The sequence below is a fragment of the Falco biarmicus genome, chromosome 1, assembly GCF_023638135.1.
Source record: "Falco biarmicus isolate bFalBia1 chromosome 1, bFalBia1.pri, whole genome shotgun sequence".
Taxonomy (NCBI): Eukaryota; Metazoa; Chordata; class Aves; order Falconiformes; family Falconidae; genus Falco; species Falco biarmicus.
In genome coordinates, this window is record NC_079288.1 from 79,951,450 (window position 1) to 79,971,706 (window position 20,257).

The 20,257-nt window shown below is 39.0% G+C and overlaps 2 protein-coding genes across 2 annotated transcripts in view; both read left to right on the plus strand.

Annotated features, from left to right (window-relative positions):
• The first annotated feature begins 5,530 nt into the window (after positions 1 to 5,530).
• Positions 5,531 to 20,257, plus strand: part of POLN (DNA polymerase nu) — a 113,916-nt gene continuing 99,189 nt past the window's right edge. The window contains exons 1-3 of the mRNA XM_056339737.1: positions 5,531 to 5,666; positions 13,200 to 14,768; positions 18,298 to 18,359. Of these exons, the coding sequence (XP_056195712.1) occupies positions 14,639 to 14,768; positions 18,298 to 18,359 (192 nt within the window). The 5' untranslated portion in view covers positions 5,531 to 5,666; positions 13,200 to 14,638. The remainder of the gene's footprint in view (positions 5,667 to 13,199; positions 14,769 to 18,297; positions 18,360 to 20,257) is intronic.
• Positions 5,664 to 13,109, plus strand: HAUS3 (HAUS augmin like complex subunit 3). The gene is made up of 4 exons (XM_056339725.1): positions 5,664 to 7,001; positions 8,083 to 8,519; positions 10,137 to 10,365; positions 11,798 to 13,109. The coding sequence occupies exons 1-4, from the start codon at positions 6,087 to 6,089 to the stop codon at positions 12,053 to 12,055; spliced, it is 1,839 nt and encodes a 612-aa protein (XP_056195700.1). The 5' UTR covers positions 5,664 to 6,086; the 3' UTR covers positions 12,056 to 13,109.

Sequence of the window (20,257 nt, forward strand, 5' to 3'; positions counted from 1 at the left end):
GGAAGAGGAGGGATTGCTGCTGGTACGAGGCCAATTTCCTCTCACCTGCTGTGATTTTACACGCCTCAGTCTGAGGACACAGCTCTGTAAAAGCCCCAGAAAGCTTGCTCTCCTGTGTCAGTGCTGTGCAAAGGAAACACTGCCCCACTGGGGAGGAGCTGGCTGGAGCCTGACTCGAGAGAGGGAGCAGAGCAAAGAAGCAGGAGGGAGCAAGCTGGTGCTCTGCGGTCCCTGCTGAGGCTCCTGCTGAGTGCTGGTGTACATTCCCACACAAAGGTTCCGTTTCTAATGAACAAAACTCATTTGCAGACAGCCCAGCTGATCTGCCCCACCCAAAGTTTTAATCCAAAATAGGGTCAGAAGAGTAAACAATTTTCTAGGAGAAAAAAAAAAAAAAGCACCTTGTGCATCATATATCTAAATATACTAGGGGTGTTAGCCCAAACATGTATGAGCTTCTTTTGTATTTACGGCATTGAATCCAACAAAGCTGAAGAAAACTAATCACTTTGACCTGCTTTTCTGGGAATACAAGGTCTCAGAATGAAATCTACCATTCCTCTAGAGAGAAGATATATGCGCTTGGGAGAGAAAGCAAGCTGGTGCCAAATTCCTGTCTTCTGACTTTGTTTTATAAAAGTTCACATGGCACTTCAAAAGCTGTGCTTAATTCAGAAGATAAATTTGTTTAAAGCAATCAATTACCGTTTAGGACAAGGTGTTTCCAAAGAGTGGTTGCTACTCTAGCAGTCTGCAGCAGGGACCTTAACATCCTGCTGCTGCTAGCAGATGTGCAGTATGATGCAAAATGACAAAGCTTCTATACACTTACATTTCACCAGCTAAAAACTTACTTCTGTGTCTCCTCTGTGGTTTGTTTTTTTTTTCCACACAACAAACCAGAACAAAACCAAATCCTAAAGCAGTAATAAGCAAACCATTTTTATAAGTTTTTAATCTGACAGATGTATCCCAGTGGGAGGGTTTATACTGGCCAGCTGCAATGCCTATATGGTGGCAACTGCACTGCTTGACTATGTTCTACAGCCTTGGCTAATGGGTAACCGATAGCTTCTCTCTGAGGTATCAGGCACAACAATGTCATATTTTGCAGTGGAACAAATGCAACATAGCATTGATGGAATAGTGCAGAGCTTGCAGACATCCTTCCAGAAATGTCTATGTCTTAATCTGGGGGAATCCACCATAAAATGGCTTGTAAAGGCAATACGCTATCCAAGCAACCCCTCCAGTTCTCGGACACAGATGCAAAACAACTGCTCCCAGAATGCAAAAAAAAAGGGTAAGGTAAGCCTTTAATTATATTTTGACTAAACATGACCAAGAAAAAAATGAATCAGAGAAAAACAATCTTGACCCGTAAGAGGCTACAAAAGCAAACACTAAAGCACATGGGGCTCTGGTTGGGTGGGGAAAGGGGCTGTAAGAAATTTTGAAGATGTATTTGTAGCATGTTTGTAGGGCAAGGCTGTTGTTTCATCTCTGCCCTAAAAGCTGATCAATTTTCTAACAAATGAAAATTTGTTTCCCATTAAAGGCTTGTTCTTTCAAAATGAGAATTTTAAGTGCATAATGTTCTGACCTAAAATATTTCAATTCTAGCCTGAATTCCTATGCCAGCGGGGATTATGAGATCATGCTGTCTGTCAGCTCCTCTTTTGTCCATCTGTTCCCCTCCTCCTTTCCTTGATAACTTTTGAATCTTCCGGCTAATTTTCACCAAATTTGTCAAAGCAGAGATGGGATGGAGGCTGCAACAATAATCTGTGGGGAAAACTTTCACGAAAATTCCATGTCCCGGTTGAAAGAGAAATAAATTATTTTCTGCACTGAACGTGCCCAAAGGCTGGCCCAATTGAGCTCTTCACTGTTTTCGAGAGGTGGCTACTGTCCAGCATGTATATAGCTCCAAACCAGCTACAGAATGAGCATATATAGTCCTGCTTGCCCTGCCACGCAGATGGAGATGTAGGTTTTGTGAAGGGCCACGAGGGAGGAGGGATCTCATATGCATGTGAGTTCAGAAGGAGGGAGAGAAACTGGTCACACAGGGAACTGGAGGCATTAGTTGCTGCAGTCCAGATAGACAATTTGATAGACAAAAGATAGACAATCTTTTATCAGCCGTGTCTTCTTTCATCTAGGATGTGGACTTCAGTAGCAGAGCTGAACTGATCTCAGGACAGCAGAATTTTAGAAAGTTTTCTAGGTGTTTAAGATTCACTTTTACTCAGTCATTTTTTAAATGAGCAACACTGATATTTATGTAATGGAAAAAAAAAATTACTGTGAAGCATAACCCTCCAAAATACTATTGTAGGACAAGCTGATTTTAGTGCAAGTAACTGACTGAACTGAAATGGCATAGTCTTATGAAATAAGCTAGTGAATGCTTTTGTTCCTTCCCCATCGGAAAAGATGCAATGCACTCTTATCTGCAAGAGGATTTGAAAACTTCAGCTAGCCTAAATTGCAGCTGCATACCAGGCTGTAATCTGATGGGGAGGAATTCAACACTACAGCTCTTTTTACCCATGAGAACTGACTGTCAGGTCAGGGTTTAATTTAAAAGTCTTGCACAGACCACATTATACTAGAAATCAACATGCTGCACTTTGCAGGCGATACAGGTGCTGATTTTGATCTAGAAAACCTCATGCAAGATAGTCTTAGCTCTGCTCAGCTGCAAGGTTGCTCATTTCCCTGTGTTGATTAATTTCAACAATTTCATTAAGTGAGATTAGAAAACTGCACATTTTGGACATGTAGCGGGAGGGCTCAGCCACCCACATACTGACTGGGTCAATGCCTCATCAGGGTGAAATGGAGAGGTAACATTTCTGGATGCAATGAATGATTTCTTTCTGGAATGACTGGCCTTAGGAACCACAAGAAAAAAACTCCACTCGGAACTTAGTCTTCAGCAGTGCAAAGGACCTGATTCAAGAGCTATTACTGGCTGAGCTGCTCCATAGTAGTAACCATAATATAATTAAGCTTAACACTGTAAGAAGACAGCAAGACAAATAAAGCAAATGGATACTCAATTTTAAGAAAATGACCTATGCAAAAATGGGGGAAAATGCCAGAAAACCCTAAATGAGCAGTTCAAAAGCAAGAAGCCTACAAACACCCAGAAGACTTAAAAAAATACTGTACTAGAAGCCCAGGTAAAACGTCTGCCACAAACAGAAAACAGTGGCCCAAACCTCCCCCTACACGACTCAATGAGAAAGTTAAGGAGGCTATTGCAAGGCAAGTAGGGGAGCCCAGAAAAATGTGGCACGCAAAATGTAAACAGGAAATGAAGATGGCTAAACCCGAAGAGTGGCTGGTAAAGAACGCTCAAACTGTTAAGTGAAAAATTTACATGATGCTCGACTCAGAAGCAGCCCTCACAATGCACAGGAGGTCCCGCAGTCATTACTGAGAGCTTTCTGATGGCTGCCTGGGCAGCAGCGGCCAAAAATCCAAGAAAACAGGGAGCACTGTTAAGGAAGAGTATTGGAAACATGGGTTTTGTAGAAAACCTTGGTGCACCCACACCTTGGGGACTGCATGCAGTGTTGTCTCTGCACCTCAAGCAAGGCGCAGTGATGTTGTAAAAAGTTCAGATGGAATAATGGAGAGAATGGAGCCCTTGTTTTGCAGAGGCCCGGTTTTGGAACTCTCCAAACTGGACAGGACAAAGCTGAAAGGAAATGTGCTGGTGGTTTCCGGATTGCTGTGAAGGCCATAGATAAGGTAAATGCACAAGTGGCATTCACCAAACCCCGCAGTGCTAAAGCCAGGAGTCATCTGACGGGACCGAGAGGGTTAAAAGGCAATCAAGGAAGTGCTTTTTTAAGCAGCAGGTATCGGTGTTCTGGAATTTGTTGTGGAGTTTTGCGGGGTATCTGCAGGTTCTGAAAGGTGTTAGACCAATTACGTCCGCGAACAAATACTAGAAGGCTACGCAGGGGTGGATCACCAATACAGCAACCCAACCGCGGACACAGAGGTGGTACCAGTGGCCTCCATTAGCCACGTCTCTCAGCTTTGGGCAGGCTGGTGGCCACGCAGGTCTGCGGCCCGGTTTTAGTCAGAGGCGAGTAAGGTCCAACCGCAGCGAGGCCTCCTCCATCCCCTCCCTCCCACATGCCGAGCGCACCAGGCCCCAGGCCCAGGACAGGCTGCGGCTGAGGGGCGCGGGGCGGGGCGGGGCGCGGGGCGCTGGGCGGGGGGCGGGGCGGGGGGCGGGGCGGGGGGGCCTGAGGCCGGCGCCCTGAGGAGCACAGCTGCCCAGCCGCCGCTTGCCCGCCCACGTGACGTCACTGGTAAGCGGGCCGACACCGCCCAATCCCCGCGCGGGAGGCGCGCGCAGGCGCACGCGGCGGCTGAGCGTGGCGCTGCGGCCGGTGCGCAAGGGAGGCCGCGCGAGAGTAGCGCGTGGCGGGCGTTTCGAGCGGTTGGCGCGGGGGCGCGGCCCGCGCGCTCCCTCAGTCTTCCCGCCATTTTCTGCGCCCCTCCCCCCTCCCCTCCGTGCAGTCGCTGAGGCAGAGCGCTCTGGTGAGTAGCGGGCGGTGTGGGGTCGGGGCTCGCTCGCACCGGGAGGGGGACAGCCGCCGCCGCACCTCTTCTCCCCTCCGGCTCCTCACCCTGCCCTGTTCTGCTCCGGGACGGCTCTTAGCCGAGATCTCCTTGGGGTTGTAGGGCGGCAGCTGCCCCAGAGCTGGGACCGGGCCGGCGGGCGTTTGGGCTCCTCGGCGCGGGGAGAAAGCTTCTGGAGGCCCCACTCCTGCAGGCTGGTCTGGCTGTGGCGGTGGGGCGTCCCATGCTGGGGACGGGGATCGTGGGTGGCTTCCTCAGAGGTCCGAAGATACTCTTTGTGGCGTTTGGCGGCTTGAGCGGCAATGTCAGCGGGCCTTAATGGTCTGCATACGCAGCGCTATGTGCGCGCCTGTTTATTTATTTATTTTAACGACAGCCACTTTTTAGCATGGAAGGCAGAGGGCAGTTGGAAGACTGACTAGTGATGTGAAACTTAAGCAACAAATTATTTCTTATATAATTTGGAACTCTTAAGCTATATAAAATACAGAATTTTAGAAGAATGCATTTACTTGTTAAACATTCATGCCCTCCAGGCTGTCTGGCAAACCGGGGTTTTCTGGTGGAATGTATGCTCTAGAAACAAAGTATTAAGTAATACCAGACTGGTGGAAAAAAACCCAAACAAACCCTGGATATTACCAGAGTATTGCAGACAAGGTCTCCTGACTTTCTTGATAATTTATCCTATTATTTGCTGTCTGTTGCTCTCACTTTAGGATCCTGAAACTGACTGTTGGTTTGCTGTTTCCCAGCAAACAAACAAATTCCTTTTTTATTGTAACTTTTAAGTTGTGACTGTTGTCAAAGAGTGTTTACACTGATCTTAATTTTTTATAATTGGTCATAACCCCGCATTATTATGTTGACATGTTTTTATGTCAGAGGATTTCTTGTTCCATTTTCAGAGGAAACTTTGAAATGAAGGTTTAGGAGACAAGATTCTGCTTGCTGTTGAAGTAAAAAGCCCTAACTTTGTAAGCTTGAAGTGCAGTGTGACATCACTGTAGCTTCCTTTTCAGGACAAGCTGAAATTTCCTCGCGTTTTGGAAGAGGTAAAATGATTGTGAGTGGGGTTTTTTATTTCACGTGAGTAAAACTATATAAAGTAAATCATTTTTTCAGGCTAGTGAATTACTCAGTATTTACACCTGTTGCTTTTAAATTGGTGGTAGTATTCTATTTTAATAGTAAATTTATGTGAATTAAGCAAAAACATAAAGAGATTGCAAAGATCAGCCTGATTTGATGAACAAAATATATCGAGGTATCCCTGAAATAAAAAGTTTGAATAGCCACTCTAATCCAGAATAGCATGCTGTTTTCTGGTGTGATCTGACACTTCCTTTTTCCTGTACAGTCTTTTTATTAAAATACTGAATACTCATTTTAAATAACAAAAAAATTACAACTGGAATAATACCTCAATTTTTTCATGCATTTGGATCTTTTCTGATTACAAAACTATTTGAATCATGAGCTGTGGAAATGATTTTGTGAAAACTCTTAAGAAAATTGGATATCCAAAAGCTGATGAGCTTAATGGAGATGATTTTGACTGGCTGTTTGAGTCTTTGGAAAGCAGGTTGTTTCTGGAGTGGTTTTGTGGAAATGTAAATGAGCAGTATGTGGTATCTGAAAAAGAACTGCAAGATTTTGATAATCTTCTTGAGTCTGGCAAGCCCATTTTGGAAGGAAGTGCACTGGATGAAGCCCTTAGAACCCTGAAGCCCATAGATTCAAAGGACAGTAGTCAAGAGGAAGAGGAGGAGGAACTGAAGAAATTGGAGGATGAGCTTCAAACTCTTCAGAAGTTAAAAAACCTTCAAATACATCGGCATAATAAGCTCCAAATGATGATTTCTGCAAACAGCCATGTGTTAGAAACATTAACAAGCAAAGAGAAAGAAGTACATAAAGATTTGAAAGAGGGACTGGAAGCGTTTAATGCAGCAAATAGTAAGCTTAATAATGAACTGATCTCTCTTATGGACGCGGCTAAGAAACTAGCTTCCTTCTTCACAGCTTCATATTCAGAACAAGGGTCAGATCTGCATCCAGTGTTTTTTTCCCAACTTTCTTTGGACAAGTATTTGTCTCGGGAAGAACAAAGCACTGCAGCACTTGCCTCGTACCTTGGTAAGAGTGGTGGTTTATGTATGTCTGAATGGGTTGAAAATTCACATGAAGGCAGCTTTCAGCTTGTAGATACAAGCAAACAAGTGGCTTGTGATGACAGTAATGAAGTTTGTGAAGAGAGTCAAGAGATTGCCAGGCTACAGACAGCATATATTTGTGCTCAACATCAGCTAATTCGGATGCAGTCTGAAGAGGAGAGTGTGAGTTCAGCTATAAAATGTGCAGAGAACATGCTGCAGTCCTTAAACAAGGTAAGCTGCAAAAGGTGGTAGAAGGTAGTGAAGTTTTAATCAGGCAGGCGTGTTCAACTAGATCTAGTAAAAGGAATTGCTGAGTTACTGTTAACTTCAACTGTTTTTACATAGGGAAATGGCACTTCTTATGAAGTTTTAGTCTTGCCCACAAAACTCTTGTGTAATAGCTCCAGTTTCTATAGTTAGAAATTCTCAAGTATGGTAGAGTACTTTTAATTCTGCTTTCCAGAATTGCTGCCTTTATAACCCTAGAATTTGTTAGTACCTTTCTAGTTTAACTTTGAAACTTCAAATTATAACTGACTCTCAGTTGTTTGTACAACGAACAAAAGCATAACTTTGGTTGAAATTTTGTGGTATTGAGGAGCTAATATGATAAATGTATTCCTGTTTATATTCTGTGGCATAAACTGAAAAGTTTCAGTTCACTGATTCTCTAGAAGCTCAAGTATTTGTACCAAATAAATGAATCTGGTATTTGAAACCCCAGAAATCTCTCAACAAGTGAGTGATGGGCAGATATAGCTACTGTCATTTAAGAATGTGACAGAATTTTAACAGAAAGGAAAGTATTAGCTTAGACCAATCGTGGACTAACTTGAGGCATTATGTCAGTTTGTATATTCTCATTTATGAATGCCTACCGTATAGGACTTGATTGATTAGTCATTTAAAGAAGATTGATTCTGATAGCAGTGTTGATAGACATCCAACTGAATATAAGAAATTATATTTGTGTGTGAGATTTCAGTTAGGCATGCTTGAAACCTGGGTGCTGAGTAAAATACAGCTCTTCTGTTTTTAACACAATAAATTGTTTCCTGTCCCTGCAATAGAATGGAATTACTGTTTACTGAAATACATTTATTTGGTATCTACTTTGTAAATCTGTTTGCCTTATGTTGTAAAGTTCTGGAAAACTGCTTGTGAAGTTTTCATTTAGTTTTGTAGATAGAAAAGATGTAGTGATTTTAATGTAATGTAAGTACATGAATCTTGTGTGAACTGAAAAAAATGTGTAGGGAAGTTGTTTGGAGGGAGCCATGAAGAAATTTGACAAACGTTTTGTTTTATGCAGGATGTTGGAAAGCAAGAAAACTTTGCAGCCAGAATATCTAGTTTCAATGATGAAATTTCAAGAATTAAACAAGATATAACTCGGATAAGCAATGAAGAGCTGGTTCCCCTTGTGAAAGAGAATGCACAACTTCTGATCACACCAGTGGTGAAAGGATACTTGGATCATCAGATTGCTCAGCAGGGCTGTTATGCATCAAGACAAGATGAAATATGCAGGCATTTGGTAAGACAGAAAGCATCATTTGAACTTATTGAGCTAGCCTATGAAATGGAGTTGAAGAAACATAAAGAGATTTGCTGTCAAGTTGAGAGTTTGGTAGAATCTCTGAAACAGAGCAGTAATGAGTTGCAGCAGAGACTACATCTGATAACTGAGCCAACTCAACACGCAAAGCCAAGAAACACTATTAGTTCAAAGGATGGTTTCTCTTGCAGGTAAGTGTTATAGTCACTATTGAACTTTGACTTAAATTGACATAATATGGGGGGGGCTAAAGGCTTAGGCAAGCTAAGCCTTTTCTGTTGCTGGGTTCTTACTTACTTCCTGTAACTAGTTAGTAGTTTGAATTCTCAAGAACTGAGGTCAAGATATGAGACTTGCCTCTTGCTTGCTCGTTGAAATTCTTTTCAGGTTTGCCTGAGTAAAAACTCAGTTCAATTACCAGTCTTGTCAATATTGCTGAAGCATTACTGAGCAATGTCCAGAATGTAAGGTATATTTAAAGCAGTGCCTGTCTGACGTGGTGCCCTGATCTAGGACCTCTTGACAGTAATTGTGGAAGTATAGATGTAGAGATCTGTTGACAACAGTGATTTCCCAGATGATGTGCATGGCCTCATCAGCTTAGCTTGCGAAACCCCCGTGTGGTAGAAGAGCGGAATGACTCCTTCAATACATGAAATTTGTCTAGCTCATTTTTACTGCTTGATTTGCCATGTGGCTTAAGTGTCCTGTCACCCTTGTAGGACTCTGGTTTTTCACCTTCTATTAGGCTTCTGTCACCTTCTAATTAAGGCTCACTGTAGCTCAGGTGATACAGTAGGAATGTGTGCTGTGTTGCTGTCACTTCAAGACTTTAACACACTTAATACAATATACCTCATCAAAAAGTTTAATGTCAGACTTTTCCTCCTTTAAAAAACACTTAAGCACCATTTTAATATTACTAAGTGATATGGCCTTGCGCAGTGAGTAACTGCAAGATTTAGGCAGCATTAATTTTTGCTCCCATTGTGTGTTTGCATTGACAACATAACATGTTTATTATTAAGTCTCCAAATCACTGTTGGCTGGCTAGTTTTTCACTTTTTTTCTTAAAAAGGGGAGGGAAGTTGAAAGAATTATAAATCCTAAAGGGTCTGTAAGCAGAAGACACTTGAAAGAAACTTGGTTACTTTTGGAATAGAGCTTCTGCTCTTATTAAAGCCAATCTGATTCAATATTGGGGCTCAACTCTTGAAGATTTTAATATGCAAAAGTGGTAGCAGCAATTGAGCAAGGTTATCTGTAATCATATTTGAACTATTCCTGATGCAGTGTAAGGGTACAGTTTGATATAGCAAGTATTGCTATTTTGCATGACTTGTAACTATTGGAGAATTTCTTAGCAGTCTCTTCAAAGATAAGAAATGGGAAATACTCCAGTAAGCTTGCAAATGTGATAAAGATTGCTCTTCTTGTTGGCCACTGAAGTCTTGCTGTTTTTCAGCACTTAAAAAAAATTGTATCTTTGCAGTTATTGAAGTGTTGGAAAATAGTTGGCAAAAACACACTGTCAGCTTCTATTTGCATTCATTGTGTACTTACTGTTACTTTGGTATTTAATTGCTGTTAATTTAATATTGAAATATTTTGGAATCCTATTAATCTTGTATTAGCTATATATAGATAGCATCAGGAAATCAGTGTGAGATACAGCCGTAAAAGTACTCAGAAGACTAGTAAAGGCAGTACTGCTCAGACTTCTCAACATGAAATCTTCTCTTGCCTAATGTGACAGGAGTGCTTAGGAAACTTAAAAATGCTTCTGTGTCTAACGTCTTTTGTTACAGGCTGTATCAGCTTCTGGAAGGAGAAAATAAAAAACAGCAATTGTTTAAGACGTATGAAAGCCTGGAGCAGATGGCTCAGAAGTTAAAGCAGGACTGTGCTACAGTACAAGATCAGCTAGCAGCATCTTCTCAAGAACAGTCTTTTCTTTTGTCCAGACTAAAAAGTGATGTAGAAACCCTTCATGGTGCTCTGTATCATGGAGAAAATCAGATACAATTCGGTAGTCGGGTAAGCCCTTTAGATCTAGTTATTCAAAGTATTACATTAATGTGTGCTATATTCTTTTACTGAGAAATGTACGAAAGCTGTTGACACCCGGACTAGCTCCCACATGTCAGCCACAAATTTATTAGCATAATGGCGATGGGCACAGTATTTACATTGTTCTTAACAAATGTTGGATGTTGTGAATGGTGGCAGCTAATAATTTTTTCTTTCCAAGCAAATTGTTGTGTGTAACTTTATCTCTTTCAAAGGTGTATACAATCATATATTGCTAGTACGTTTATGGTGTGGGAAATACATTGTCTGGTTATGGTGTCACTGAAAAACTCATTTAATTTTGTCTTTATTTCAGACAAGCTTTTCCCCCATTACCTGTAACACCTGAATTGTATGGTTTTGCCCCTTAAAAAGGCTGGCCATGTGTGGCTCATTTGGACAAAATAATACAGAATTTTGAAGGACAGTTGTAGGGTAGTCCTGCTACAGACCTCCCAGGTCTTGGATTTAGAGCCTGTTTTAAATGGGAATAGGGGTTGTTAAATGCAACTTGTTCTGTTTTTTAAATAATTGTAGATGGCTCAAAAGTAGATTGAGGGAAGTCTTTTATATGTATATATTTTTATATATATATTTATATATTTTTATATAATATATATTATATATAATGTATATAAAAAATATATATAATATATATTATATATAAAAGACTATATAATATTTCCTTGGTTAAATACATAAAAATATACTTAACACTTCCATCTGTCAATTGAATTTGCAACATATAGAACAGTTTTTAATAAAAAATGAAGCTTTTAATAGGAACAGTACGTATTTAGGGATTACATATTATTAAATCAGTCCAAATACTTTTAATCAATAGAAAGTTATTTCCTAAAACATAGTGACTTCTCTTTCTATTGCTTCAGTATTCTCAATAAAAGTAATTGCTTTAGTAAGGAGATAATGTGCAAATAGATGACTAGCCTGCTTACAGTGAACCGTGATAAGAATGACAGTTGAGAAAATTGTAGCTGGTAATCAGTGATTTAATTTTAAAATAGAGTTGGCTTTTGTGGGTTTTTTTGGTTGCCTTTTAAGATTTGACTAGCTATGGAGACCTGTAATTGATTGAAAATGTCATTCAACCACCTATGTAGTTGAGGGCCAGATTCTTAGGGTCTTAACTTGTCTGGTAAACTAGTAAACAAGTAAATGAAGTCATATTTTCATAACTTGATGCGAGTACTGTTACGTGGAGCTCAAAAATTACATTAATTGAATGGAATCCCTTATCACCTGCGTTTCTAGTTTTTGTGATTACTTTTCACTTAAAGTGAAAATGGCTTCCAAAAGCAAAAAAGTTTTTTTATTTCTAGTTCCACTAGTATATTAACAATATAAAAGTAATAATGTTTTGTCTTGTATTTTTTGTTAGGAACTTACTGAGCAGTTTAATCAACTGGAAGTTGATTTAAATAAACTAAGTCAACTCCTTGTGGATCTGACGGCCAATGTGAAGTCAAAGAGAAACTTTTTGGAGTCCAATAAGCTGCATCAGATGGAGAGAGACTTGTATATGTATTTTTTCAAAGATGAAGACTACTTGAAGGAACTGGTGGAGAAGCTTGAGCAGCAGTCTAAGGCTAAAGCCAGTGGTCTCGACGATGAGTTTCACCACCAGTGGAGTTCTTAATGTTTAAACTTCAATGTACTCTTAAAGGAAAACATATTTATGTAAACTCCCTACAAGTTTATGGAATAAGTATTAGCTTATCAAGGGTAACATTTATCTATCATTGCAATGTATGTTTAACTGCCACAGTTACCAGGTTTGGATTGTGTGTTGCTTTTATGGCTTTTGGCATCTGCCCACCAAGTTCAAATCTCAGAACTGTCTTAAGTTCTTTGCTCTGAAGTAATACATAGGCTATTTGAGTGAGTTACATTCAGGCTGCTCTTCTTTTAGCCTGTATGTTGATTTCCACTGCACACAGCATAGCACAGAAAGGAACATTTCATATCCTTGATATAAGTTTTCTTGCATGCTGAGAACCTTTGATATGGGAGCTGAAAAATAGATGTGGAGAAGATGTTTGAATGTGAATGTAGTGTGCTCTTTCTGAAGAGGAGAGTTCTCCAAGGCAGATACTCTGTGACTGCTTCCCTTACAGTTCTTCGAAGATCTGGTTTTGTTAGAAATATGTTGCAATATGTACCAGAATCTGTTTCAAGTACCAAGACCATCTGTTTGTAGACCATTCAGATCTTCTCCATTTAAACCAGTCCATACATAAAATGTCCATCCATAATTTTGGATTTACCTTTTGGACTTCTGAGTTTGTTCTATAATTTATGATAGGCATTGCAATTCAGAGTCCTGAGGCTTTTGTGCTTACTCTTTCATGTGCATTGTTAGCTTGTTTATCAAATCTTTATATAGCTTCCTAATACACCAATGGACCTAAATAGGCTTTTATGGTATGATAACTTCCGTTCTTTTATATTTTGATGGGATCAGCTGCTTTTGCTTTCAAGCATTGTAGATATTGATGAAGGCTAGTAAATTAACTTCAATAACATTAGTCTTAAAACTATTTTGATGGCAGGCTTAGCTTTTATGTGAGTATAACTTTAAATTGTTTTAAATATTTTTTCTAACTTACTGGTTTGGATGTCTTTATATCTGGATTTCATGCTGTTTAACTCTGTACATTGTGTTTATTATTAAATGCCAAACACTAAATTCAGTTCAATGTTGTCAGTATTTATGGTGAATCTGTGTGTGGGTTTTAGGCCTATTCTCATGTGTACTGCCTTGTTTGTATCTCATTTACTAGGTTCTCATTTTGACTGCCCCTGAGGCTTTTAGACTGCTACCTCCCATCCTGAGAAGTTGGAGTATTTTTGCCCTGTGTAGGAAAGAAGTGTTGCTGTTAATTATATATACATATATAAAAATATATAATTAGGAGAAGTTATGCAGGGGAAAAGATTATACTTCTGACTTCTGGAATGTCAGGGAAAAGAAAGCCATTCTGCCTCTCTCTCCCTTTTGCACGCTTACTATAAAATTTGAGTGAGATAGATACGGGCAGTACTAATGCAACCTGATGGATGTTCCTCCTTGAATCTGGATACAAATATTTGTACTTGTGAGAATTCAGATTTGCAATCTGCCTATGGTCTTGAGCTAAGAAAAATATTCCCATGTAAGCAGAGGAAATGTTGTTTGCTTGATAATTGACAGTCTGCTTCTGTGCTGGATTTAGTGGGAGAAGACCAGAGTAACAGGACTCCAGTTATAAATTGTGTAGGAATATTTTGCTGAACAGCAGTTTCAGTAGAGCAATTGACTTGTACAGCTTGAATGCTTTTAAGTATTTTGAAAATGTTGGATATTTATCTTATGTTTGTGGTAAGTTTTATGCATTGTTCTTGTCTAACTGTAAAGATAAGTCATCGGTATGGACACTGTTGTTTCTAATTCTCCCATATGTGTTGTATTTAGGGACCCTCTCAAGTATTTGTGTGTGTTATGGAATATGGCTACATGCCAACTGGAAAAGCAACTGTTTTTCAAAAAATAATAAGATTTAGAACAGTAATAAGTGCAATCAAACCTTGTAGAGCCTTTAGATGTTGTTGACCAGTTTCTTAAATTGACAAATAGTAACTATTTTAAAGTTACTAATATTTAATAGTAATTGAGCACATCAATTATACAAAGTTTAAAAAGTAGGTCTGTTATGATTTCTGAAACAACATGTCACTAATGTTTCTATGTCATGATAGTAATACTGTTACTTTCATCTTGTGTTGGCTATATTTTGGCAGTTACATGTAAGTTAGTTTTGGTTTTTCTTGATAAAATCTGAGCATTAATAACAGTAAATATATGCATATGCTGGATACTTCCCCCATCCTCAACATCTTTAAGTTAGTCAGTATTTCAGACAAATGACAACTACTGTTTAATTTATCAGATTTTTTAATTAGAATTTAGCTGTACTTAGTAGAACTGCTTAATTTTTTATCATACTATTAGAACAATTTCAAGTAAGGTTTTGTAAATTATTACAATTTGCTCATTTTTATTTACAATATGTAACTGATAGATGTGTCAGGGAGGAGGTGTTATTTCAATTGAGGAGAATACATGGCTGAATGTTCACTATATTTTGTCTTTAATTTCAACAGAGTGTAAGTACAGACTGTTCTGTGGCCCTGATATAATGCATAGTTTGCATGTGTTCTGTGTTTAGGTTTAGTCTTAAAAATGGAACGGTGCACATCATACATAGGATGTGAGATTTCTAAAGTGCCTTTATCTGATACTGCTCAGAGGATTATGGCGGCTTTACACTCTGTTCCTGTAGAAGTTCAGAGTAGCAGAAAAAATAACCAGCGTGAGTAAATCTTAGCTAATTTAAGTGTTTCTATTTTCAGTTGAAAAATTGAAACCCAAACAAATAAAACGATGACAAACGTGTAGTCCCTATTTAAAAGGAAAAAATGTGAGAGTTCAGATTTCCAGGATTAGAAAAGGAATTAAACTTTAACTGTGACATTTGCTGGGAGTTTTCTGATTAAATAATGTTATGTGAGTGCAAGGATCTAGAGTATTGCCACTACCCTCAATTTCATTGGGGTTTTTTTCCCCTCTTCCTGTTATGTGGTATAAAAGTAAATAAGAATGCCAAACTGTTAGTTAATACTGTAAATTAAATGTATACATTAACTTTACCCTGGAATAGATACTTAAAGATCATTAGGGGTACTGGGAACTTGCCAGAAGGCCTGTGAACTTTCCAGACTCATGTCTGTCCTTTAAACACATGTTTGGTACAGCGCACTCCTTGTTAAATTCTAGGGGGAAGAGTGAACAAATTCCTGCTGGTAGAGAAAATTAGATAATGTTAAAAGTGCCTTAGCAAATCTTTGACTTGGCCAAATCTTACTTGGAATGTTGTGGATACTATGGAGGTTTTGCAAATGGAATTTTTATTCTCAAATCTGTGCATTTCATAGTCTGCCAGTCTTGTATCTCTCTAAAGAAGTAGATAGGAAGTTAGGTTTGCTGAATTTTGGTGTGGTGGGTTTTTTTTTTTGTTGTTGTTTTTTGTTGTTGGGTTTTTTTCCTCTCCTGAGAACTAGATCCTGGAACGTTAGCTGATTGATGGATTTAAATCTAGCATTTGTTCTTGTGGAGGTGGTGTTGCAGCCTCAATTTTATGTAAATAACAGTTCAGGCTCTTTCAACAGTGAAGTATTGGATCCATGGAGCCTGGTGGTGCAGCAGTGAAGAGGGTAGTAATTAATTGCTGTCTAAATCAGTGATAAACATTTGAAGAAATATGCAGTGGATTAATTTTAAAATGGCACATTTGGACCAAAATCCAGATTATTATAAAGAAAATCAGATTTCTGTTCTGCCTAATTTTAATTGCCATGCTGCTTCTCTTGCTACCTTGTCATTCCCTTCCTTAATTTTTCCTGTGTGATGTTTTTTGCCTTAGACCGGGGAACTCTATGTACTGTGATATCTGTATCGTATTATGTTATCTACTCTTAATCCATTCACTCTCTGTCAAGATGTAAAAATTACGTAGTCTGTTTTAAAAAAAAAAAAATACACACACACCCCCCCCCCCCCCATGAAAATGTCTGGTATCTTTAGCCAAATTAACTTGCTGTTGTCTTCGTAGTGCTGCTAAGTCTGTATTCACTGGGGAGTCAAAGAATGGTATAAGCATTTAGTGGCAGCAAATCGCATGACTAGCTTTTCTTGCACTTGTTTTCCATGTAGTAATTAATCACAATTGTTTCTAGTGTAGGCTTAAGAACAAATTTATTCGAATTCCTTTAGGAAACTGCCTGTGTATGTAGCTTTAGCTGATCAGTGTGGATCTGGAGAAAAGGAAAAGTTTGCCTCCCTTAAAAAAACCAAAACCTGACATGTCTGGTCTGTTTCAAACTATTAAACTCTATTTTGTGGATAATTCCTCAAAGATTAAATTTTACTTACAGGAAAAACTGTGTCTTTAGAAGGTAAATATTGGGTTCAAATAGGGCAAATATCTGCAATGTTGAACTAGTGGGTGAAATTGTGTGGTTATCTTGGCAGTAGGGCTTGTAATGGTTCCATCTGCCCTTGAGTTTGAAGGCAAGGATGGGTTTCTACTGCCATCTGGTGATACGAGGTTGCATAGCTTTTTGGATACTTGTCATACTGAATATTGTATGCTGAAGGAGAGAAGTAAAATCCTCATCATTTCCTCTGGAGGGTGAATTTGTCAAGGAAAAGTAGCTGTGACACAATTAAAAATACTGAATTTTTTGAATAATGAAGTAAAAGTGCTCAGTTACTATCTTTCCTAAATTTATAATCTTGTTGTAGGAAGTGTCAAGAAAACCAAACCTAAAATGTTTGAAGCTAAAAATACCGCTATGCGATATTCACTATTCTAACAGCTCAGATTAGAAGTCTGAGCTGGAGATAAATAACTGATTATACACATATAGTAACATGTAAATTTGGTTTCTTCTGAAGGCTAAGCTTGTTACTCTTTGAAAATGGTTTTTTTTAGTATTTTAAGTTACAGGATGCTGGTTTGCCTCGACAAATTTTTTTTTTTTTAAACTTTCAGTAAATAGAAATGGATCACCTCATGCTTTGTTTGACATTAGTCGTAAGTATAAGCACATTAGATTCAGAAAGTGTCTTGCTGGCAATGCAAATTTCATAGCTGAATACATCAGTGGAATATTGTGCTTGGTATGGACCAGGAGTTAGGAGGGGGCAAAACCATATTTTGCTCATGAGGTGTCTCTTTCCTGGACAGGAAAAAAATCTAGAGATAAAGGGATCCTAACTAAGTGCAAACTCTGGAGAGACCTGCACTTCAGTGGAGTTTTCTTTTTTCCCCGTTTCCTCTTCCTGTCAATACTCGGTTTGTAATTGCTGCTAGCCTGTTGCCATTTGTGCTTTTATCCCAGTCTGTACTTTCTTCTCTTCTTTTTGGGGCTGCTGGGCAGTGTTGAGGGCAGAAAAGAGAAAGTCTGTCCTAACAGTTTGATTTAGCGTGGTGCAAAGTGCTGAGGTGCATTTACAAAGCCTTCCTTAAACTACAGCATCTGTCTGCTTTCAGAGCTGTAGGCTGAGTATCACTGGTAGTTCAGTGGTGGGCCCAGGCTAACAGTGGTGCTGTGGCCCAAGGCTCGGTCTTAGACCCAGCACTGATAGCCATCCTGCTTCTTGGGGTGCTAGTTGTTACCTGTCTGTCAATTTAATAAGTCTGAATTCTTCTTGCTCTCTGTTCTTGTCTGATCTTGTGATACCTGTTCTATCACAAGATGAACAATGTGAAAAAATTATCCTCTGTCGATGAAGCATGATCAGTTCTCTGTAGGGTGTGATGTGCTAAAGATGTATATGCATATAGTGTTTTACTGAAGAAAATTATTGTGGAAAAATGCTGCCTAGTTCCAAGAAAACAGTTGAACTATGTGACGTGCATAGAGTGTTTTTTGCTTTTTATTTTCTTTTTTTCTCATTTTTTTCCTTGCCTATGCCCCCACCTTTACTTTGGCCAAGATGGGATGTGTTTTCTTGAAAGAAAGACATATGCATATTTATGGTATTATAGTAATGCTCGTTCAGAATACTGTGGAAAATGTCTGCTTTGTCACGAATTTGAATTAATTTTTCCTCAATGGGGACAGAGCATGCTTTGCATATGCATATTGAGGAACCTACAGGGCCTTTTTAAGCATGAATGATACTAATTTGAGGAAAATGGTTTTCATGGAAAATTTTATTGCAAGTATTTTGGGTTTGGTAAAAGTGTCTAATGTAACCCTGTATATAACCTAAGTTTTATGCAGTGCTCTCAGATTAATTTGTAGTGTAAAATGTTTCCTGTTCTTTTTTTAAAGGTATAGAGAAGTCCAAGGAAAATAAACTAGGTCATAAGGATGCACATCTGAAAAATGAAAAGGCAAGCATATTGTAAGATTGAAGACTACTAAAAGCAGTCTTTTTATAGCAGGTTTGAAGTTGTTATAGATTGCCTGTTTCATAACAAGCTTTATTACAGTATACTGCATACACTCATAGTTCAGGTAACTTCCCTGTGTCTTATTTTGCACTTGGCATCTATTTACCTTGAGAATCTTGGCCGCACTTCTCTTATCCTTTTTATGGGAAGTTAGTCTCTTGTGGCAGATCGATCAGAAATAAATGAGGTTGCCACCTTTAGATAGTTAGCAAAGTTTAAAAATGTTCTCAAACCTCTGTCGCTGAACAGTCACTAGGACATAATCATAAAGTGAGCTCATTCATATGAAAAATTACTTTGTATTTGGAAGTTTAGTTTTAGGCTTAACGATCTCTCTGAATTTCTGGTTTTGTTGTGATTTTAAATGTGAGTGCGAGTGAGTGCCAGTGCAAGAATGGGAATGGATAACTGCGGCAGCCCCAACTTGGGCTGTGATTGTAACATCCATTGAGTTGGTCAATGAGTTGCAGGTACTGCAAGTGTACTCCTATCACAGCTGCAAATTTCATAGCCTTCCTTACTCTGGTGCATGTGGCACACTTCGGCCAGTCCATTCAGCTTGCTGAAGATGCAGAAAACTGGTTTCTTTTGTGGGGTGGGATAATTTCCTACAGTTGGCTCATACATAGATGGGCAGCTGTGGGTGCACATGAATAGCAGTGGAACCCCTTTTTGTGATGATGTGCTAATTTTGACTGCATCTAGTGAAATTTCCTATATCCACACAAATTATGAAGCTGCATCCTGGGAGTTGTTTTCTCTACTTCCAGCCATGTAATTATTTCTAATAGAAGATCACTTCTTCCTGGAAGGTGCTGCTTCTCTCTGTGGTTAATTGTAGTTTCAGCTGTATTATTCTGACTTGATAATTAAATTGCTTTGTTCTTATTTTTGAACTTTTAAAAGAGAATTGCTTATTCCTGATTCTCTAATTACTGATGTCCTAATTCAAATTTTGCAGTGTTAAACAATAAAGCTATTTGCAGTTTGACTGGAGAATACGCTTGAGTGAATATAGTTGTCTTTCTACAGCTCTTAAACATTTTGTCCTTCTGTGATATTTTCCACTTATGGTAACTTTTTATAGTGTCAACTTTTTGATTAGCATTGCCTCATTGCAATTAATTTGTCTTTGTTTGGAACAATCACTGCTCTTTTTTGTAGTAGCAAAAGCTTAATTCACTCCCTTTTTCTGTTTACTTGGAACCTGTTAATTGTACTTTTGCTGTAGAGTTGATCCTGTGAAGTATGATCTCAAGTAAATTACTGGCTTTGCAATTCTGGCTTCCTCTGTCAATACAGATTGAATAGAGATGGCCAATATCCTCTGATCAGTGAAAACTGTTGTCTTATGGAATGGATGGGAGCCCTGCACAGCAGTAACTTGGGGTTCTTTTGAAGTGAGAACTCCATAGTTTTTAGAATGGTAGTTACAACAGACATAATGAAGGAGACTGGCTGTGCTACAAGAGCTATGAGAGGCTTCAGTTACTTTTCAGTGGAGTGGGTGAATTTGACAGTTATGCATGACGCTGAGGCTAAAAATCTGGAGACAGCTGCTTTGTGGAAATGTTAGAGAACTCGGAAGAGAAATTGTTTTTTATTTGGTTCTGTGTGGGATCGGGTTCAAAATCTTCCTGCTGAAAGATGCTCTGAAAGGGACTGAAATCTTTCTGAGGCATTAGAAGGTACATAAGTCGCTGCAGGAATGCTTCATTTCAAAAAAGGAAATTATGTAAAAATGAAGGAGCTTTTAAAAGTAAATACATGGAATTTCCCCTCCAAAACTGAAGCATTTGTAGGTAGTATAGGGATTTATTCAAAACAGAATATTGGAG

Excerpts from the sequence above, each read along its gene's own strand:
- HAUS3 (XM_056339725.1), top strand. The coding sequence starts at position 6,087 with ATGAGCTGTGGAAATGATTTTGTGAAAACTCTTAAGAAAATTGGATAT. Across the intron at positions 7,002-8,082 it reads TGCTGCAGTCCTTAAACAAG|GATGTTGGAAAGCAAGAAAA; the intron begins GTAAGCTGCAAA and ends TGTTTTATGCAG. Across the intron at positions 8,520-10,136 it reads AAGGATGGTTTCTCTTGCAG|GCTGTATCAGCTTCTGGAAG; the intron begins GTAAGTGTTATA and ends CTTTTGTTACAG.